This window comes from Ornithodoros turicata, chromosome 2 (assembly GCF_037126465.1).
Source record: "Ornithodoros turicata isolate Travis chromosome 2, ASM3712646v1, whole genome shotgun sequence".
Classification (NCBI taxonomy): Eukaryota; Metazoa; Arthropoda; class Arachnida; order Ixodida; family Argasidae; genus Ornithodoros; species Ornithodoros turicata.
In genome coordinates, this window is record NC_088202.1 from 85,943,252 (window position 1) to 85,966,599 (window position 23,348).

The 23,348-nt window shown below is 44.8% G+C and overlaps 1 protein-coding gene across 4 annotated transcripts in view; it reads right to left on the reverse strand.

The window, feature by feature from the left end:
- The window catches only part of LOC135385656 (uncharacterized), a 30,976-nt gene continuing 7,628 nt past the window's right edge, over nt 1-23,348 (reverse strand). For 2 of the 4 annotated variants that reach the window (XM_064615109.1, XM_064615107.1), the window contains exons 3-7: nt 18,115-18,282; nt 13,516-13,630; nt 12,831-12,996; nt 4,086-5,934; nt 1-184 (exon numbers count right to left, since the gene is read on the reverse strand). In XM_064615109.1, coding sequence (XP_064471179.1) covers nt 155-184; nt 4,086-5,934; nt 12,831-12,996; nt 13,516-13,630; nt 18,115-18,282 — 2,328 coding nt within the window. In that variant the 3' untranslated portion in view covers nt 1-154. Of the gene's footprint in view, nt 185-4,085; nt 5,935-12,830; nt 12,997-13,515; nt 13,631-18,114; nt 18,283-22,456; nt 23,283-23,348 lie in introns of those variants that run through there. The other 2 variants (XM_064615110.1, XM_064615108.1) reach the window with 2 other exon arrangements.

The following is a 23,348-nucleotide window of genomic DNA, read 5'->3' on the forward strand; positions in this document are numbered from 1 at the left end:
GCTGCTTCAGCTTTTTATTATGTTCTCTGCATAATTTAAGCAACTATGACGACATACAAAACCACTAAAAAATGCAATGTACAATACACCCCAATAAATTTCACAGGCAAACCACAAGTTTCAGCACGCACACACGTCAGTTTTTCACCTCATGTCACTGCGGAGCAGAACGGTTCGACCCCTCCTGAAAAGGTGAAAGAAGCAATTAAAACATGCACTGTCACAGCAATACTGGTGCACAACACTGTAAATGTGAAGCACTATGAGCACGATGCATTAGTATGAAGAATGAAAATATACTTTGTGCAATGTACTTCGGTCCACTGCAATCAGCGTTCAGTTCAAAAATAAGGGCGATTGGTTAGACCTTACCAAAAAGTAAAACTGTGTGACTTATTCCTACTATTTCCTCTTCAGGTTGCTTGACAACTTCAGGTTCAAATTCAGACTATTCAACACTGAAGCAAATAACTGTATATCCGATTTGAATTCAAAATCAAATATGGGCCTTTATAATTGAAGCAATGCCTCCTCCAAACTTTATTCAAATAGTTCTGGTGCTGCACTCGTAAGTCCAAAAATGCCAGAAGTGAGGACATAACAGGAAGTTAAATTTGAAAGTTAAAGTTGACCCAGCTTTATAATTATTCATGTTTCATTCACTTTGGTTTTAAAATTACTATTAAACAGGCCAATCAGAAAGGCAAGTGCAAGTGGCATAGCACGGCTAGTTAAATAGTTAAGTAAAGGTAATGACATTCATCTCATATCTCCATGCTAATATAAGGTTAAATCACATTAAATCTACACCCGATATTATATGATGTTGCACCAACTCACGACATACTAAAAGCACAGACAGAGTAGTGATGAAACAACAAACCTCTTTAGCAGCTGTCACCAGAAAATCCAGAATAGTACTTTTACTGCAGTTACTATACTTTGCCATATATACAAAATAGGATCTAATCTGAGTTAGGTGAATAACCTGTGTCCTTGAGAGCATCAGGGACGCCAGTTGTTCACCTCAGTTCTAAAGCCCAGTGGGACTTTTTCCTATTCACACATGCTGTTGACCTATAATACCCATGAAACCTGTAACACGTCATCACGTAGTCTCATACCACAACAAGCAAGAAACCCGTGCTCCCAGAAATCCACGCGACACACCTGGGAATTAGTTTGACAAAAGCCTAGATCAGGACCTTGTTTTAGTGGCCTGGGCCTGTTTACATAATAGTTCAGTAAGAGTTTCACACTCAATCTCAACAGCCTTTGCTGTGCATTGAGCAAGCGCTCGCTGCTCATGCGGGAAGAGTTTCAGACTCTCACTCAACTTTCATGTTCGGTGCCCAGGGGTAGACCAAGGAGCGGAACCAGCCAGCAAGAGGCATCTCTGTCTCCGTCTCGGGAACCGCTAGCATGGCCATTGTCTAACGAACCTTGAACTCTCACACAGATGAGCTACGCAGGGTCAACTGAACGTACTGAATTGGAAGTCGTTGTGGATTAGTTTGATTCTGGTTGGGTTGAAGCTATTCGAGTTCAGTCCACAACAGCAGCTGTGATGACTTTTCACCTTTGAGACTTGTATGCTCGTTTTGGGCTACCAACGTGCAGTGTAAACTGACAACGGAAGCATATTCAACGGCGCACTTTTCCGTGAGTTTGTCCAGGGAAATGGAATCCGACATGTGTGTAGTGATTCCTACCACTCGCAGTTGAATGGATAAGCCAATTAAGCAGTTTGCAGCATAAAGGAAGCTCTCAAAATGCTGAAAGAAGACAGTCTAGAAACCTAGCTTCAACATTGTTTACATCAGTACAGGAGGATGCCCTCTGCCGCACATGGGGGACAAGCTCCCGCAGAGTTGTTGGTCCACTTTCTGTTACGTAACCAAGGCTGATGTTTTCAAACACAACGACAGCACGTGAGATGTGGACTGCCACATGGTGCATGGGAAACTTGCATATGCACGCAAACAATACAATCGACCAGGATGAACACCCAGTGTTGTTAGCGATTCTCTGGGGAGCCGAATAGGCTAGAGAACAGGCTACCGATCCTGTCACTCGTCATCTTAACCACACACAGATTCGTTATGCTACAGATACCGAGCTAAAAGCACCACTAGACAACCTCCTGTTTACAGACACGCAATGTCACAAGAAGACCTGTTTGGGGTTATATTTTGCTGCAGTGGGCAAGAAGCGGGAAGAATGCATCGGCTGATATGCCTGATAGGTGACCACCAGCAGGCCCTGCGTGGTGGTGTTACATAATCGATGACGTAGGGGCTCAGGTCATCTATTAATGACACACCTTCAACAACTCACCCATCGGTTCAAATATTGCCAAGGCACTTGCAGGTCATGCATTGGGGCCCATAGAAGCCAACGGTCGTCAGAACCCACTCGGACACATAGACACTATACCATAGACACTGGACAAGATAAAGCTGGGACCACTTTTTTTTTCCTTTTTGTGTGTGTGTGTGTGTGTGGGGGGGGGGGGGGGGGGGGGAGGAGTGCTGCAGTTTGAGGCACCAACACTTAATGCAGTCTTTCTTCGACTCATTTGCCTGGAACATGTATTTCTAGTTGTTAATAATAAATCGTTTGCCCACCACTGGACTTTGATTCGTAACAAGAATGGACACGAAGGTGTACTATATTATAAACGTCCTTGGTGCATTCAACTTGAACATTTCATTTGAATATCAGGGCTCGACATGCATGTCATCTTGCACGTTTTGGCAGTCAGCCTTTTGATAACCTTTCAGACTGCTGGTATACAGTTCGCCAGACAGCTTTATGTCACTACGTGAAGATCAATAATATCTTAATGTGTGCAGCAACAAGGGCTGTACATTAAACTTGGGTCCAACATGATAGCTGGTTGCTTCCTGCTCAATTTAAGCACTGTAATATTTCTTGTCGGGGCGTGCAGTTTATACAGACGATGCTTCAACCATCAAGCGTGCTGTCAAGGAAGCAGAAGCTCTAGGGGTACATCTTCAACATACACACACACACACAAAAAAAAAAAAAAAAACTTTTGAGATAAATCAAAATGTTCACAGAAAATTTGATTGGGTAGGTGGCACTCTTTGGTGGGTAGGTCGTTTGCAGCTTTAAAAATTCACAAAGAATGGTAGTGCAGTAACGTCTAAGCTATGAGAAACTTCAGTCCACATGGCAAGACCCTGGACATACCATGAACTTTAACTCCCTAGCATACGACGCAGAGGTACTGAGACAGCAGTGCCCTGACACCTCCATACCCAAATTCTGACAGGCAGCCGACCCCTCTACTAAAGCCACTGTTGCCTGAGCATTCATGATCTATAGTTATCTTTCAAAACAGTATCTGCATTCTCAAAAAGTAGCAGATTATTTTTCAGAAGGCTTATGAATGGGCTATTTACTTCAGCTTAAGTTAACAAATGTCCCTTCCCTTGTCAGAATGATGCAACCAAAGTTGAAAATCTCATGCTATTCGACAACAAGGTTCTCCTTTATTCGTGGAAGACCAAGTTATCAATGTGCACAAAAGGCAACACTGCAAATTGAAAGCACTCAAAATGCTGCTTCTTCATGGAGAAGAAACCACCAGAAAGCCTGCACAGATCCTTCCTTGAGACCCTTCTAAAAAAAGCCAATTGTACGAGCTTCTCCCCTGGCAGAGGATGTTTCAGAAAGGATAGAGAATAACAAACTACCCTCTAAATTAAACAAGAAATCAAGTTATCACCCAAGTAGCACACAACACACGATACTCCAAGATACTTTTTTTTTAAAACTTGCGTCCATCCTGTCAGGGAAAATTCCTTCCTTTTCTCTCTCCACTCTTCCTTAGTCTTTTACATAATCTTTGTAAATAAACTTCCTTGCATTCTGTACAACAAACTATCTGCTGCATCCATATCTTTTTTATGCTGAACTTGAGACCTTATCGCAGCAATTTTAAATGAACGAACACCATGGCAGCACGAAAACAATGCCACTGCCATGCAAAAGAAGTAATGCTAAGCTTCTGTTTCTTAACAAACATTCAAAAAACAACACTGAAGAAAGTTTCTTACCTGAAGAAAGTGACCAGATCCCCTCCTTGGACTTGGAAATCGCACAGATGGTGGACTACCGTGCCGAGGCTTTCCGGCATACACCTGAGATGAAAACCCCAGGCCATTATCTTGCCGTGAATTACAGTTCCTCACACGATAATTGCTTGGTGGTCGAAAACTTCCTCTTGGAAATGGAGGAGCACTTGATAGTCCACTTGCAGAGGCACTTGGAAAGTCAAATGACTGGGCTTGTGGATTCAACTTACTACTTGATGTCACAGAGGCCACTTGGGAAGGCGAAGCAGCTGATGAAATGGAGGTATTCTCCACTGGCTGGCTATTTGGAGCAGGAAAATAATGCTGGGGAGGAGGACCGTACACAGAGGGCTTTGTAGCAGCTGCCAACATGGATGGTGATGAAAGCATGGGTGCGCTAGACACCTGGGACCCTGCGTAGTGCCCGGGATGTAACTGTGGCGCACCAACCTGCTGCTGCGCTTTCGCCATCGTATGGTTTACCATCATGGTTGTCACTCCTGGTGTCATGTAATGTGGTACTGGTTCCACTGGCTGCATTGGGTACTGAGACATGTACATTTGCACAGGGTGATGCAAAGGTTGCATAATGGGATACCCTTCCACCTGGCTTGGCATGCCAGGCATGGCAACTGGTGCGTAGCCCTTGTCCGGAGGGCGACCAGTGACGTACGGGTGGTCCTTGCCAACATGCGATACCATATAAGGTGGGAACTGATTCATGTCCATAGGCCCAGATACACTGTGTGGCTGGAGCATGGGCACCATGTGTGGACTTTCAGTAGGGCTGCTTACGCTGCCATTTACAGCTCCTCCCAGGTTGTGGTAAGTGCTGAGTGACTTTTGAAAATGTGCCATCCCTTTTGTCAGGAGGGGTAAATATTTGTCACACATCTGTAACCAGACATCAAATGGAACATCGTTCACCTTTTTGTCACTGCCATCCTTATCACACTGTGGTTCCTGCTCATGAAGTGGAGAGGGAGATGACCTTGCATACCGTGATGAAGCAGCACTATTTTGAATGTCACCCATTTCACCCTTCCCATGTGTCGTAATTGCGCTTTCACTAACACTTCCACCCCTGTCATGTTCACGTTGCAGTAACGTTGGGTTACCAGAAGAGAATTTGTGAGACCGGAACTCAGTAGGCCGCGCTCTGTTCCCTGGGAAGGAAGGAGCATGTCGCTCTTCTATGTCTTCCTTCCGAGATCCCCTCTCAGACATGCAACTCCGCTCCATTTTCTCCCTCCAGCATTCTTCAGCCTCGCTATGGGGAGATGCACTTCCCTTGCCAGCAGGTCTACCACTGGGATCATTTCTTCGCCTGTAGTTAGAAGACCCAGGGGAAACCTCATGCTTCTGGCTCTCTCTCATTTCCTTTTCCCAATCCTCACTAGTATCGGATGTAGCCCTCTCATAATTTGTTGCGTGGTTCCCCCGGGAAGAGCTGAGAGGAACTCTGTGTCCCCTGTTATCTCCATGCTGCCACTGACCCCTTGAGGTCGCACGAAAGTCCATGGGGTTTCTCATACTGGATGTTTCAATGCTCGGACTAGTGCACCTGTCTCCTCCTCTCCCACCGCGGTAGCCCCTATTCCTGCCACTCCTGCGAGAGCCGCTTCGCCTCATGCCACGAAAGTGTTGTTCTGGCTGCCTGTTGCCAAAATGAGATTGCTCGAATATTGCACTGTGTCCTGAGCCATTTGAGGGGTTGTCTGAAGATTTATTGTGGAAGCCAAGGCTGTTGGGCCCAAAATCCTTCTTTGATCTCTCAATAGCCTCTTTCAGAGCAGCTTCTTCATCCACATTACAACAGTTTTGTAGCTTCCTGAAAGATGAAAATGAAATGATATAGAAAATCTCCTACCTGCGAATTCCAACCAATAGTCATGAAATGTTCAATACCATGTAAAATTCCAACAACTACTGGCCATAATGATGAGTAGTAGTTGTAAAACACCCTATGACACTGTTTGAACCAAGAGTAGTCTAGTCATGAAATGTCATAATGACTAGAGGTACGCGCTGTTGCAGGTATACCCACAGTTACCTGTGCAGTTTAGCGATTTTCGGGCGGAAATTCAATGTCGCTGCAGGTTGCAGGTAAAATGCGGGTGTACTCGCAATGCGTCCGCAGATAGTGCAGGTAAAACCACATTACCTGCATCTCCTTTCGATCTACCTTTAATTATGAGAGGAAAAACTTGGTTCTGAGGTCTTAAGGTACACACTGAACTGGGGAACAATGTTCAACTTTTCGTGATTCCATACCGTAGGATAAATGCATCACTTCCTGTGATTTGTCACGAGCTCCTGCGTGATAGCCAATCGTGACGTTCATTCGAAATCGCAGCGAATCGGAACGCTTTTCACGTGCCACAACATGACGTTTGAAGCACGCAAAGTTAAAAGAATAACGATAATGAACAGTACGTTCAGCATCGGGGCCCCTATTGTTCTCCTCTCAAGTATCAGAGCTCCAAGCCTCAATAGGCACATTCTTGTCATTTGAATCACAATCTTCCCAAACAAATTCAGCTTCAGCTCTGTTAAGCACTGAAGGAATTCCGGTTATCGTAAGGCATTTCACAATTATACAAGGTGTTTCACCTAGCAAGATAAGAAAAATTATTAAAAAATCTACTTGTATAAACATTACGGAGTCAACGTTATTTATCTCAGGGGAGATTTTGCCATGACTTCTGAGCACTTTTATGAATTTTTTTTTATTTGCAAGAAACTGAATTTTCCCAACTGAACACCAAAATTTGCCAGGTCAACCTTCCATTTTTTTTTTTTTTACAGAAACAGAGAGTGCATGCAGGATTTACCCCATTCTACTGCAAAATGCATTCACTACTGGGTCATTCCACGCCAAATGATTCAAAGGTCCTGCTTGACCCCCCACACTTCTGGACCAAAAAATTATTGTGGATACACCATGGTATTAATAGACATATCCCAAAGTTTTACTGGGGAATATTGGGCCCCTGTCATTTTACGTGGGGTCAAAGTTTTCGGGAAGCACCAAAACCATAGTATGCTTGAAATAATCGGACGGGTGCATCGCTCGTGTTACACGCATAGTTATGGTGCTGAAACAGACGACTGGGTTCAGAAAATGCGCTGAAGGAGGAATTTTGGGGAAATTTCAACTTTTAGTGCCCTAAAACGCCCGGGCTATCAGCGCTTTTTTTGCGACTTCTTGAAAACCTTGTGGCCGTTCACGAGGACCCATTCTACAAGCCTGCTGGTTTTCAAAGCCGTCAATCCAATAGTTTTTGCCATAGTACACCTTAAACCTGGCGATTTTTGCAAAGTTTAACGTGTTTATGGCCAATTGTGAAAAGGAAGCGGTCGTCATAGAACAGTCATTTGGTATAAATTAGGTAAAGGAAACCTCGGCCAAAACATAAAAAATTCTGAAGAGGTACTTTTTGATAAGCGCGAGAAAATATTTTTTTCGCTGAACATACCACGCGGAGGCGCACGCACTCTCCGGTGGACGGAGAGCGTTGGTGAGCATCCCGGGCCAGGCGCGTTACAACGCGACAGCTCAGATACGCCGCTGCTTGTCGCACAATGCCAAAAACGATAATTTGGACTTGTGGGCACGGTCTAGTGCATGCACAAGCTACTGTCAATGTCGCAACAGGTAAGGAAACTGCCTCCACCAGTATAGCAACGTGAGATGGATACTTTACATTACAAACCCGACCGAAGCATATAGCCGCGTGAAAGCATTTTTGCTTACACCTTTATCTTATCATTTTCATACGAGTTGTACAAAAGCAAAACGTCTGCAACGCAAATAAATGGCCCTGCTCAGCACACTAGCACGGTGAAGGCGCTCAAGTTTATGTCCAGTATAGATGATGCAGTAGATGGCAGCTCCGCGTTTCCGGCATGTTGTTTGAACACCCGGAATACCCGATGTTGTTGGAAATGGATGTTGTCTTCACGGTGATTTCAGTGTGGCTAACGGGTTCGAAGCCGTGATACCTCCCTCTTTCAGGCACGGCCCTTGCGCTGTCGGAGCGATTCTTCAGCGCCCCTTGCTGCCGCACTACCTGTTCCCCCAGCACCCAGATCGATGTAATGGCATCGAGATTTGCATCTGCACAGCTGTACAGATCCACGGGTCTCAGTATGTGATCTTCTAGGGCCACTGAATGCTGGCTTTAGCAGCAAGCCTCTTCAAAGTCCCAGCTCCATCTCACGACCCTTTCCCATGTGTGGTCGCATAAAAGTGCCATGATGCACTTATGCTGAAATATGAGTAGTGTTGACAGGTTGACAAAACATTTTTTTCTTTTTTGTCAATGCGAACCTGCGCTGTCCTTGAAGTAGCGAAGTTTATTTACATGGGGATGGTCTGCTCTTCTTCTGCGTGTCAGCTCTGTCTGAAAGGTATAGACCACGGCATTATCGTGCCGTAAGCAACCTGATATCACAACGAATGTATGGTGACGCAAGTTCATATAACCAGGGAAGCGGTTGTAAAATACCATCGAATGAATGGTGGCCTGTCCTTGATCCCAATAGAAAGATTGGAGAGTGTCCTGTACGACAAAGCTGTAGTTTTCGGCAAAATCCATTAGGATGACACCTTCAGTAGGGAGCGAATTTTTTAGATTCCAAAGGAACTCTGATTGTTGGTTTGCCTCACAGTGGTGGTATTTCAGTGATTCCAATTTATACGGCAAGTGATGGACCAAGCCGCCCCAAGGGTCTTTTCTGTCCGCCACAGAGCAATAAAACGTAGGACACATATGCTCACGTGTCGCTGGGATTTGCATTCCAGAGATATTTGTATATCACCTAGAGCCGCTATCTCCAAATCTTACCATATCTTTGCAACGTGTAGAGCCTGCTGCCCCCTGTACCGCAGGCTACTGTCTCCAAAAGCAGGCAACTGTCAATGGAAGACCAGGAAAACAACCCTTTTCCACTTATAAATTTTCAACCTTGTACACTATGTATCTGGTGCACGCAACTATGTGACGTCATATTGGGTTCCTTGCGTGTACTGGGGTACTGAGCAGGGCCAATTATTTGCGTTGCAGACGTTTTGCTTTTGTACAACTCGTATGAAAATGATAAGATAAAGGTGTAAGCAAAAATGCTTTCACGCAGCTATAAGCTTCGGTCGGGTTTGTAATGTAAAGTATCCATCTAGCGTTGCTATACTGGTGGAGGCAGTTTCCTTACCTGTTGCGACATTGACAGTAGCTTGTGCATGCACTAGACCGTGCCCACAAGTCCAAATTATCGTTTTTGGCATCGTGCGACAAGCAGCGGCGTATCTGAGCTGTCGCGTTGTAACGCGCTTGGCCCGGGATGCTCACCAACGCTCTCCGTCCACCGGAGAGTGCGTGCGCCTCCGCGTGGTATGTTCAGCGAAAAAAATATTTTCTCGCGCTTATCAAAAAGTACCTCTTCAGAATTTTTTATATGTTTTAGCCGAGGGTTTCCTTTACCTAATTTATGCCAAATGACTCTTCTATGATGACCGCTTCCTTTTCACAATTGGCCATAAACACGTTAAACTTTGCAAAAATCGCCAGGTTTAAGGTGTACTATGGCAAAAACTACTGGATTGACGGCTTTGAAAACCAGCAAGCTTGTAGAATGGGTCCTCGTGAACGGCCACAAGGTTTTCAAGAATTCCAGCTATTATGGAACGTATATTAAAAAAAACGCAGTCACAAGAAAAAGCGCTGATAGCCGGTGCGTTTTTGGGCACTAAAAGTTGAAATTTCCCCAAAATTCCTCCGTCAGCGCATTTTCCGAACCCAGTCGTCTGTTTCAGCACCATAATTATGCATGTAACGTGAGCGATGCACCAGTCCGATTATTTCAAGCACACTATGGTTTTGGTGCTTACCGAAAACTTTGACCCCACGTAAAATGACAGGGGCCCAATATTCCCCAGTAAAACTTTGGGATATGTCTATTAATACCACAGTGTATCCATGATAATTTTTTGGTCCAGAAGTGCGGGGAGTCGAGCAGGACCTTTGGATCATTTGGCGTGGAATGACCCTACTACAATGATAATAGTCCCGAAAAAAATTGTGAAAACAGTCGTTTGCGGGCAAGCAAATTGCTGGCCGCTCTCATACCTCCGAAAAGAGCGTGCTGCCTTTTCCTATTCCAAGCTTCTGCTGATAATGACACTATGATTGCAATGCAAAGTCATCTGAAAGACCAAGAAGAAAACAGGAAGGGGCAGGTGACTGTTTTTCTTCCACCGCATCTTGCATTAACTTGACAGAGAACTCAGCTCGGTCAACAATTTACACGCCTCAAAAAAATGATTTTCGCAATTTTTTACTCAGCTATAATACCACTATGGTAGGGAACGTATTTTGCGGAGACCTTTTGATATAACGGAGATCTGACGTGCATTTTCAGTTTCTGTAAAAAAAAAAAAACATGAAGTTAACTTTGCAAATTTCGGATATCAATTGGAAAATACAATTTCTCGTTGATTAAATTTGATAAAAGCGTTCAGAATTAATGCCAAAATCGCCCCCGAGATGGCACTGATGCCATAATGTTCCGACAAGTAGATTTCTTAACACAGATTTTTTTATCATGTTAGGTGAAACACTCTGTATATCAGGAGATATCACATACTACACAGCCAGAATGACCAGCTGGCAGATAGCCAGTAGTGGCAGCCATGTCGCTTCCCCAGTTTTGCTTAGATCTTGTTTAGCGGACTCTGTCCATTCAGTACATCAATGTTCTTCTTGAAGGGAAGAAATATCCAGCGGCTACATCATGTATTGACATCAGACCTCCCTGCATTATTGCCATGCGGGAATGGCGCTCCACGACTGGCTCTCAGAATGTTGCTCTGAAATGCCTATAAAAAGTTTAACCTTCTACCAGGAAGACAGAAGTGTGAAGAACAAAGGAAGCCACACATATGCATCAAAACTGCAATAAACCAGATACACTTCTTCACTGATCTTTTCTTCTCCTGATATTCAATGTTTTCATCTTATTGGTTGGTCTCCTCTACAAGATGCATGTGTGTGCGCTCCAGTGGCTGGCACCATGTGGCGTGGGCAGGGCATGCTGCTACAACAAGGGTCTGCTAGCTATGAGCAAATAAAAAAGTGCCGAAATGTATGCACCCGAGATGGGTCACATTAATTTATCGCGTTAATCCAGTGAGCGAATAGAGTAGCTTGACACGACAAGGCATTTCCGCAGTTCAAAACTGTGGGGACCATGGTAGTAGCGTCGCCTACTGATAGATGGCGCTGGGGCACCAACCGGTGTAACGGAAGTTACGTTATCGAAAAGAGGGGGCGTATCTGAGACAAAGATTGAGAAGGGCGAAAGCTGCGGGAAGTGGGGAGTGTGGCCTTGGGCAAGGGCAGGAGCTGTACGCATTGTATTGTTGTAGCGGGAGCGTTGCTGCTGTTGATTGCGGGAGGCTTGCCTACTGCTGGGTAGATAAACTTGTTTCTTGCTTTTTCACATTGTGGTTGCTGTGTTCTCCCAGCGGGTACGGCGGACGGGCTGACGCCCCGAAGTTGTGGAGACACGGGTTTCCACAAAACTTAATTGCTATGGTGCGAAACTATTGTTCTTGCTTAGTCCGCAGGATCTAGGTTATACTCCTCTAGAATTACTTCAGATCGTTGAAGGTGTTTACCCACATCCATGTCTCAAAATGATTTTAAGACAATCAAACATATTTGTGAAAGGTTTGCATAAAAAGAATTAGTTGAGGGAGAAATGCAACTTCTCTTACGTATAGGTAAACCACCTAGTGCTAGACACTCCATGTTAATGTTCAGCAGGCATAGCTAAGGCCCCAAGATTTCCCGCGATTCCACGAAATATCGCGGAATTCATTGCGGCATCCTTCGTTTGGCACGGAATTTCATGGAACCCCTTATTTTTAGGGGTGTGTTAGTTATCGAATGCAAATCAAATATTAGTCACTCAAAGTATTTCATTCGTGAATCGAATACCAAATATTCCAATTTCCGAATATCCGACCATCCGCCGAATACGAACGACACTTCCAGAAAGTGGGCTTCACCTGAAGCTTCCCTGCATGAGGTGAAGCCTGCTTTACAAAGCTGCCCATGCCGCAGGGCAAGCACAGACAGATTGTAGTTTAGCTTAAGATAATGTTAGCCCAAGTTCATTGTGCATACTTCGCCTGAGGTGGGGGGAGGGGGGGGAGCATCCCTCCCGTGTGCAGTTTAGCGGTGGCAGTGAGGGATTTTGATTTGATATCTGGGAGTTTGCCTTTAAAGACTCTTAAATAATGCCTACAGCCCAGAAACAAAAAGGGTGTCCTGTAACTTCCACAGGGCATGTATTGTAAGCTCCATCCTATAACCTTCCTACAAAGTTCCTATAAACTATGTAGATGCTTAAAGATCTTTCAGCAGGTATAAAATGATTGCAGGTGACAGACCCTAGTCTTTGTTAGAGGAGAAATCAAGATATCACGTACGTAATGCTGAGCCACAACAGTGCTTTCAATCTGTAATTTTATAAAATATTTTTGTCCCCTCATTATGCAAGAAAATAAAGTGTTTCCCATTTCATGCTGCCAATGACTGCTTGCCATGGAAAATCGCGGAATTTACAAGTCGGTGCCACAGGATTTTGAATTTGCCGCAGCAGAAAAGCAGGGGCCTTAGACATAGGCATGTGTATGCATAATCAATGATGCACTTCACTCACTCAATTGGTCCAGTATCCAGTTTGCTGATTTCTAAAGCCTTCACGACCATGTTCAGCTCATCTTCTGTACTGGCCGGAGTCAACTCACACAGAGCACTCTGCTTTCGCTTCCGCTCTTCCCAGGTGTTCACCAGTGGAGGGTCAGATAAGTTGCCAGTAATTACAACTGTGGAACAAGTTACCCTGTAGCACCCTTCAAATACATAAAGAGCAGCGAAGAATGCAAATATCACCAAATGAAGTAAGCATGGATCATTTGCAGAGGAATTTTTGCAACTGATTAGTAAGAGGGGTGACAACAGCACTGTGCAAAATAGAAAAAAAAAAAAAAAAGACTTTGCTACAGAAACAGTCCCAATAGTAAACTAGCTGAGCAACAAGGAGCTGGTTTGCATTCGAAGTGTGCAAATGTTAGGCTCTTCAAATTCTAGTTTAACAAACAAATCAATAAAGTATCACTAAAGTAAATGCTCGTATCTTCTTGTATTCTATACCAAGTTTCAACTTCAATTGGGTGAATCCTCGTGTGAGAATTCCCTCTCAATTTTCTTATTCTGACAAGCTTTGTTATCCTGTAGTCCAACAAGTTAGTGAGTGACAGATAAAAAAAAAACTTGATTGTCACCTTGGGAGCTTAGATGAACACACAATGCAACAAAAGAAATTGTTAACAGAATGAACTAACTTTTGTCAGGCCGACGCGGAGGTAGTGGAGGAAAGTTGGATTTCTTTGAGTCCAGGCTGTCCTTTGTTTCCTTAGACTGCGGTGAGGAACGTGCTTCAGTACGCTTTGTTTGTCTCTACAATGCAGAACACCCTTATGCTTATGAAATGAAAAAAAAAAAAAAGTACATCCATAACATGTCGGCAGTCAACAGATTGAGGAAGGAAGGTCACAGCAGGCCTCCTTGATGGTATACTCAGCTAATGCAATGCACTTGTACAGACACTGTACTTTAGACAGGCTGTACCTCAAGTGAAACAAATGAAAACAAAAGACGCACCACTCTTGATGGTTCACAAACAACGAACTTCAACACTGCTTTATGTGAGGCACCACGGCTACTCCCCACTTGGAGACGCAAGCAAAGCTAATAAAAGAACCACGTTAACATGACATTGGTGAACGTAACACAATTTTTAAAATGTTTTCATTTTCTGTTTCATACTGATAGAATTGACTGCAGTGAACAAAGAATATGTTATCCTGTCCAAAGCAGACAAAATTTTCACAGTGAATTGTATGTCTGACATCACAGTAGTGGGGGAGTGGCCTTGAGGAAGTGGTGCAAAACCTCTGGAACTTTGAAAATCAATAATCACCAATATCTTAAAAAAAAAAAAAAACTATCGATAAAATCGATTTAAACATCGATATAGTATTGCTACCCCATCCAATCAATCACAATATCAATATATCTCTCTTGTACCTATCAATATATCTATAAATATCTTGTCCAATCAATCAAAAAATAAAGTTATTGTTGTTGATACTTGTAATATGAAGGTCCACTCTTCGAATATACAAGAAAATTGTTCGCCACTTTACATACATCCTCAGTGCGTGCTATGCATAGATGATGGAGTAGTGCCACACGACGAGCTTCTTCCTTGCTTATTAGTGAAGCGCTCAAGTAGAGGTTAAATAACTTGGCCCAATGTCATCAGTGATACCATCCCAAGGTCTGCAGCTGCTGAAACCATTCGCGGAATCATGGCCGCGGTTCAAACTGCCAGGAGCCATGTCCAGACTTCCCCCCCACAAAAAATGTAGTGGTTGAAATACAAAGGCTAAACGCTACTGGAGTAAGGCCAAGGCCATGTGTACAGCTTAATAACGGCTCTATATCAGGTGCTCAGCTGGATGACAGGATAGGAGGACTGCTTATTCTAGCAAATTACTCCTGCCTCAACAGAAAATTTGTCAGTGTGATATAATTATGCTTACGGCCAATGACATGACAAAGCACACATTTTATGAGCACTCACTCACGCACTGGAAAGTGTCCCCAACAGAGCCCCAACTGAGTCTAGCCAAGACTTGCTTGTTAAAGTGCCACTACGGACTAAATCTCGTGTCTTCAGAATCCCACAAATATATGTTACTGAAATTTTCCTGCCTCACTTTACATTCTTGCAAAATATTTTGGCTCTACGTGACACGAAACCTAGAGAAATTTAATTTTTATTTTTGAGAACTGTGACATCAACTTGGAGAAAACACAAAGGAGGGAGAAGACATCTCTCCCATTTCCCCCTCTTTCGATCAGCCTCACATGACTTCTCCACCACGTGACCCTCCCCGGACGCTGGTGTCGCTGCTAGGAGACGAATGCCCTCTCCAGAACATGACATCATTGCAGTTTGTGGGCTTATGATTACGTCACTCGCTCGCTGCATCATCGTAACTTGTGGAGGCTTAGCAGATCTTCAAAAACAGACAGGCTGTTTCTTGGGTGAGACACAGTTCACTTTGTTTTTGCCTTCGTGACTTTCGCTTTGCTCCCACACTGCATGCACGAGCTGTCAGTCGAATTCTGATGAAAAAGGCCAGCATAGCGCTCGTCAGTAACTGATTGCAGTGACCACTGCACCAAATCGAAAGTAACTGTACAGGCTTGAAGACACACGTAACCATTTAGCCAGTTACATACACATTATGCAGAAGCAATTGCTCAGACAAAGCTTACACCCAAGTGCGAGATGCATCACATGTGTGGCATAAGTCGAGCATTATCTAAGTGAAACAAGCAGGAAGCGAGATCGGTCACAGTGCGATAATGTCAACAACCAATTACTATTGTCAGTCGGTAGCATCAACAGCGATGCTGAGAACAGCCAGCATATATGACTTTCAGGGAGAAATCTGGCTAAACCCGAAAATGACTAATTTGGATAGGGGGCGGGAGGGGTAAATATCAGGCATTTTTTAGTATTACACGAAAAAGGCAGGTCCCATTTATACACTGCCCGACAAAATAAGAGCAGTTTACAACCATCCAAAGTATCCTTTTCACGCGCCTTTAAAGGGAGACTTCGCAAGGATTCGAAAAAAATTAGGTGAGCGTCATACCAAACATGAACAACCCCCTCGATAACAAATACAACATTCTCGTTCGTTTTGCACGAGTAAGTAATTCGTAAATGATGACAATCGCAAACCGAAATGTGATGAGCAGAAAAAAGCGCTCCATACTATGGCAGTTCATCCGGAGGAGGATTCCGTGATGTCACCCAGCATTGTCGTCTGCTTCCAAGCCTGCATTCTTTCTCCCGACGGATGCTGGATGATGCCAGCAGTGTATTGCTTTAACACCCTCTCACTTCACAGAGGCAAAGCGCTCGCTTTGTAATAGTTTGTTTGAGTAAAATCTGCACAGTTTTGGACCGAGATATTCCGTTTATGTTCCTGACATCCCAAAGATTACAGATATACCACAACCTTTGTGGTGATTCTGTTGCAGAGTCCCGCTTTAAGGGCCAACTGCACGCTGATAATCTGTGTTACATAAAAGGGGCTGCAACACTCTGGTAGATGTGGTTGATTGCATAATGCATGCATTGCCCACCACACTACAGCATAGGGACCATGCGACACCTACAGGGGGCGCGCTTCTCCGTCGCGACAGCGCCGCCAGTGGCGGTCTTGGACGTATCCGACGTGATACCACGCCGCCCGTTCTATGCATTCTCAAGTGGAACCGTAGCTTGCATGACGACCTCCGTAATTAAAAGGGCTAATTTTCGAAGTGCAAATAATGTGGAACCGTTCTGGGGCGCGAACGAAGAGAATGGAGACAAACTGCACAGAAGCAACCACCATATTTATAATGCATCTAACAGTACGGAAGGAGAACAGCCACTCGCTTCTGCCCGGTCAAAACACCTGTAAGTGATACGTCGGGAGGATGGTTATTTGACTCCTCACAAAATGGCTTGCTAGCGAAGGTTATATACGTGTATTCCTCTGACTCCAGCCATTTGTAATATCATGTTTTTGACTGAGTCTTGTATTCCTTTCGTCGTCTTTGCACACACATAGCTTCATCACTGAAATTTACAACGTGCGTCCGTTTTATCTACACAAATAAACACGTGGGGTCACAACTTATTGCCTGAACTTGTACTGCAGTTTTTCCAGTATCTTCAGATACAATAACTCTAAAGAGATCCTCAAAGAAGAAAGTATATGAGTTTTTACCTCGGCTACCGCCGTAAGCTTGCGGGACGACAGCTGTGAAATGGGCGGTGAGTAAATACTAAACCTTTTGGACAACGTAGAACTTCTGTTCTCACTGTGAGACTCGTCATACTGAGAGCAATATTGGCTCTGGGCACTGGCGATGAAACACCTCAATCATTATCTCGAAATAGGTTGCCGTTTGGTCGGTGCATTTGACGGTGATAAAGTATCCAGCGGCGTTTCACCATCATGAAAGTGGCAAATGTAAATCATTGATCATTTTGCAGGTCCTCATTCAGTTTCACTGAAACTAGAACAAAAGAAACAGAATATATTCGCTCATGTTGTGCACACCTCATGCAATGGCCGAACGCGCGTCACAAACGCTATTCGCTGCGAGTCTAGTGACCTCGGTGGTATTGGAAGCGTAGAAATCACGAGAAATGAAGCATCTGGTCCCTAATCAAGAGTTCTTTTAGGTGCTGGCATAGTTAGCGATGCTGTGGCAAAAAAAGATACTCGCACTTCACATGTAAACAAAGCAGGCTACCCGGCGGCTATCACGCAAGGTACTTTTTCCGGAGGCCGCATCGCGGCGCCACCAGTTTGTCGCACAGTCCCTATTGAGGGAAAAGAATATTTTGGTGGGCGTCATAGTCGGCGAGATACAAACACAACACACTTCCACGCAGAGCCCCAACATCAGAGGAGAGAGAGCCTCCGGCCATTCCCATTGATTCTCGTAAGCATGTGACCTCTTGTGGGGACCCCCATACTGGGATGTCACTGTTGGATGTATTTTGGTATCCGCGGTCTATTATCCACTTTGCTGTAAAATTTTGAGTGCAGTTTCACATCAACGTAAATAACTGTACACATGATAACTGTCTTTCGCATTCACCCAGTATAGCTTGTGGCGAAGTGGCGCAGCCTCTTTAATGTGGAGATGTGACCAACAAAATATTACAGATGCCATTTTTGTAGTTAATTGCACTCTGAATTAACACCATAGGCAATATTAGTGCAAGCAGAGATTGCTCCTATTTCGTAATAGCCATAAAAATATTGGGTCCTCCAAGACTCTTCTTGCACGTGACTTACTTCAGGGGACTTCCGTCGTCGTGAAACAGAGCGTGCTTTAGACTTAGCGCGCTCATCAAAACCTTGCTTTCGTTCCTGTTGAGATTGAAGGCACTGAATTTCTTGGTGTTCTTGCATGTTGCGTAAACGTTCCTTCTTCCTCAATGCTTCCAACTTGTCATCGGGAGTCTGCAAATTGCAAGTGACAAGCTTGTAAATAGCGAAACACTTAGTTATGCTCGTGCAAAAGAGACAAGGCGAGGAGGTAATACAGAACAGTCTAAAGGCAACTCATGACCCTATACCATTGGCAGCAGCAAGACATGGCTCTTTACAGAATCTTGGAAATGTTACATGCGACCAGCCTTCACAAGGCAAAATGCAAGTTATATGTAGTAGCAAACTTTAATTAAAACACACTCTCGGGACTGGTACATTAGCAAACTGTTCCTGAAAGTATGACACAAAATAATCCATCCACACTCAACGAGATAAAATGTGGATACAGGGATGTGGACTGATGCTTACACTATCTCTCGCCCTGCAGTCACTATCTCATAGTGTTTAGAACAGATTTAAAATTGTCGTGTGTGTTGTGTAAAATTAAAAAAAGGCCGTTGAGTTCTAAAGCGCCTCCGCCACAGAGCTTCACATGACAGTGCAAAGAGTAGGCCAGTGGTTGTGCCTTATGTACATGCAGTGATGCCACCCTCCAATAATAATTTTGAGCAATTTTTGGAGCAAGAAAATTTCTGATTTCGGAGCACTTTGGAGCAAGAAAATTCTGATTTCGGAGCACTTTGGAGCAAGAAAATTTTGATTTTCGAGCACTTTGGAGCGTGCAAATACACTACTTCGGAGCAGTTTGGAGCATGTAAATATACAGTCAAACTCCTTTACAACGAAACTCAGGGGACAACAACTAAAAAGGATGTCCATTATTGGACCTATAGGGCTCCAGCGGGACCGCAAAAAAATTTGCTGTAGTGGTATTTTCGTTAAAAAGGTGTTCGCTATAAAGGAGTTTGACTATCTTGGAGCATTTTCGAGGGGTGCTCTAAAGCACATACAACTTTAACATTTTAGGTACCAAATTTTAGTGCACAAAATTTAAACAGAGTGCACAAATCACATTATATTCTATCAAGCCTAAAGGTATGCTCACTAATGCTGGCCTCCACAGGGAAAACAATCAAAGCAAAGAAGAACGGAGTAAACACTGCGCAGGATCACTACGAAAACACTGTAGCATAAATACTTGAAGAACAATAAAAACATGGCAACATTGAAATAATTTATTGTTTCAAATACACAGACTTTGCCTCAAAGTTTTTGAAGGCTTTCGTTCAGCTCTGTTAGCCTACTCATATTTTCAACCAGGCTTGTGTTAGCTTCCGAAAGCAGAACATGGCCACTCTCGATTTCCTCCATGTTTTTAGTGGCAAGCCCCGTTTTGATGAGCTCACGAGCACGTTGAAGCATAGCCTTGGAAGACTGTAAACTCCACTCAAGGCATTCTTTTTCTTCACTGAGCTTCATCTTCTTTTCCACAGCAGGATTCGCTGCAGCCGTGCTTTTCCTCTTCTCTTTGTCCCTCTCTTGAGCCTCCCTGTGCAGACGCTCAGAGTACACCCTGTGTGAGTGTTTCACTGAGTTGATTAGGTCTCTCGTAAGCGGTACACTGGAAGGGTCACTCCCACACCGTCTTGCAAAGGTCTTCACTTGCCGGATCCCATTGATCTTTGCAATGCACAAGTTTGTTCGGTTGTCCATTACACGCTTGTTTTCACTAAAGCCTTGTTCACGATCGGCATTCCCATGTGGCAGAGAGAGTAAGGCCCGGATCAACACAGACAGCAGTGGGCACTTCTGGGTCTGACCAGCACATCCAAGAATGCCTGCCCGATACATGTCGATAGGTTTAGAAGAACTGTCCTCAACCGGAGGCTGGCACTGCAATGAATACCATTCATCTATCAAGGATGCCACCTGATCGCCACTCACTATCTCGGCACCCTTGCAGCAACATACTTAAGTGAGTGAACAGTCTCTTCAATTGTGACAGAGGGATGTGGATCCAGGAACTGCAGGTGTTGTAGCAACTTGTTATCAAGTGGCAACTGTTTTAGCAGGTGCTTCGTAGTTGTAACATAGAATGCTTTAACAGCAACCCTAAAAGCTTTTTTCTCTTGAGGGGACCAGTTGCGCATTTCCTCTTCTGTGTCCATCCCCACTTCGGGAACTTGCTTCAGGCCCTCCTCTGCTCCAACATCAAGCTGTTTAAGTTCTGCACCAGTCATTGTAGCGTACACCTCATGCCTCATGAAGCAGCTCAGCAGCTTCTTGGTTAGGCAAAGCGATTCTGAGTGCACAATGTGGATGAGTGGTTCTTGTTTCTGGAAGAGTGCCTGGAACCCAGCAAACAGTTCAGCTGTGTTCCTAAGGAAGAGCATCTTGGCTAGCATCTTCTTGTCTGCAAGTGCAGTTGCCAACCGCTTTTGAAGAGCAGAGCTTGTTGGTCGGGCATCCACGTCGGTATGAAAGTAAGCTTTCAGGGCAGTGTACTGCTCTAGCACTCGCTCGAGGCTGTCTTGAAAGGTATGCCACCTGTTACTAACGTGCCGAAGAAAGACATGCTCTGGGATACCAAGAATCTTCTGCTGCTCCTGCAGATGGGATGATCGAACAGCGTACTTGAAAAAGTAATAAATGTCAATGACTAGTTGCTCAACATCACTGCCAAAGGCAGTCAGGCCTGAACCGAAGGCGTTGTGCACTTTGTGGAGGTTGCATTCCCAAATGTCCAAAAGGTTCGAGTTGACAGACTCCTTCAATTTTTTTTCACACTTTTCATTGTATTGGGTCCATCACTGAAGAAGCAAAGCAGCTTGTTCTTTGGGAGTTCGACAAGACTTGTTTCGATGCAGTTAACTATGATAGCAGACGTTGCACGACCTAGGTTAAAAGACTCCAAGTGCTCCACGACAACCCTCTGTTGTGACTTTGAAAAGTACCGCAAGAGAACGTTCAACTGCTGAACATGTTGCTCAGGTTTCGGTGTTTCATCAATCTGGATAGAATAATACACGTCTGGCCAACTTGCCTCCTCTGTCACTTTCTTTTCGAAATAAGGTCCCAAGCCATCTGAAATTACGTAGGAGACTTTTGTTCTTTCACAGGAGAACTTCTATGCAATTTTTGAGTCGAGAAACATTGCAGCAAACGTACTTGATGCAGTGTCCACATACGTGGAAGGCACTGGCTTCACTGCTAGTGAAAGAGCGAACAGTGCTTCCGCTCTGGTAACACTGTCGTCTAGTCGCAAAATGTTAGCTCCTCCACTGAAACTGAGCGTTGGTTGAAGTTCCTTCGGCCTCATCAGCTTCCTTCCACATTACGATGCCTTTCTGTGGTCTTCAGGTGCATTTTTGTCGAGGCATGCCTCTTGATGGCAGGTGCCCCATGCTGCGCACAGCATATGACCACATTGCAGAAAATGCATTTCGCCTCCGTACTTTTGAGGTCACCACTAGCCACGCACCAAACTTTGATGACATCACCATTGCTGTCCGTTTCATCAAGCACTGACGGGTTGAAAGAAGTCCGTCGGGCTGAAAAGAAACAGCACACCGAGTCTTTGTTAAGTTCATGGTACATACACGAGTCTACAAAGGGTCCAACGTCAATCATTCAAAAATGCTATAGAAATACATTTGTGAGCGCTAACTTGGGTTGTGTTACCGCCTCATGTGGCATACACGGGTACATAATTTACGCGGTCACGACGTGGCTATGTGGGCTATTTCAGTGGCAGATGGACAGTAAACTGTCGGCCGCCCTCGAAGATGCTCTATCGGTATCGATTTTCATAATGATGTAGTTTGAGCTACCGCGTTTGCGGCCGAGATCGGGAAAACTAATCAGCAACAGCACCACTGGTACGATTCAACTAAACGCGTCACTCCCGCGATCGACATACACCGAGTTCACTTTGTAAGGGTCGAGCACGGCAATTGGGTCGAGTTCAAATCTAATCGACACTCAGCTCGACCCACTCGTGCAGAGCCAACGGAAGCAGGGCTTCCGAAAACTAGTAAAAGGTAAAACGAACGAGCAGTACGCGGGTAACGTCCCTACCAGCTGGTAATCCGAAACTATACGGGAGCCTTCGAAGATGCTCATAATTATCACAGAGTAATCGCATTTTTCTCGCTAAGTATGTACAGGGTGTCCCAGGATAAACTACCCATTGTGCAGTGGCAATGAATGGAAAATAAGGTACCTTATCTTGGGACACCCTGTACTTCAGCCTGATTGACACACAACACTACGTTCGGATGCGCATTATAAACAAGGGAAATACCTTTTTTCATCGCGTCCACACGTACACTGCTCCAGCTCGAAGAATTTCAAGCCGTGGACCTATCCATTGACACTTGTTTCAAGTTGCCAAAACGCCTGACTCGGCAATAACAACAGGAACGCGCGCGCGTGCAGCGACATGCAAGCAACAGGTTCAGGGTTCAGGTTCGCCTAATCCCTTTTGTATCAGGGCAGGCACCACAAGGGTGCCACAGGCAATATCTTGGCGGCTTGGCGGTAGCGCCCTGCACTAGTCGGAAAGTTGAAAGTTCTTGCAGCTCTTTCAAGTCGGAGAGTTGCAGGCGTTTCACTTTTTCAGCGCCTGCGCCGGTTGGCCTGCTGGCTGGTGGTGGCTCCGGTTTTGGATCATCGTCGTCTACGTTGTTGGCCCTCTGGTGGCTCGAAGTTGGTTGTGCGTCGTCCGCATCCTGTTTTTCGCTTTCAGCGTCTTCACTGTCTTGAGAAGTTGGAAGGTCTGTGTTGCCCTGCCATATTCGGTCTGTATTGGCCTTTCGCAGACGTGTTGCCTTTTCCCACGCGAGAAGATGCCGTTTAGTGGTCGCGATTTGTGGTTCGTCCTCCTCATTCGCCCCTGTTTGGAAGCCTAAAAGGACCTCAGTCGGGTAGTGGTTTGGGTTCCTTGTCTTTTCGAGAGCTGGACAGGATCGCAGGATATGTTCCAGGTCCTCCTCTTCACCTGTGTCGCAGAGTGTGCGTACTGGATTGTCCAAGCTGAACAGTTCGCTGATCCTCTTTCTTGTTGGGAGGGAGCCTGTCCGTGCTTGAAATAACAGTCCACTGGCTCTATCCCCCCGGTAGAACCTTTCTGGCGCAGGGGATGTTTTGTTTTCGCCGTATCGTGCCATGCTTTTTCTCCTTGCAACGGAAGAGGT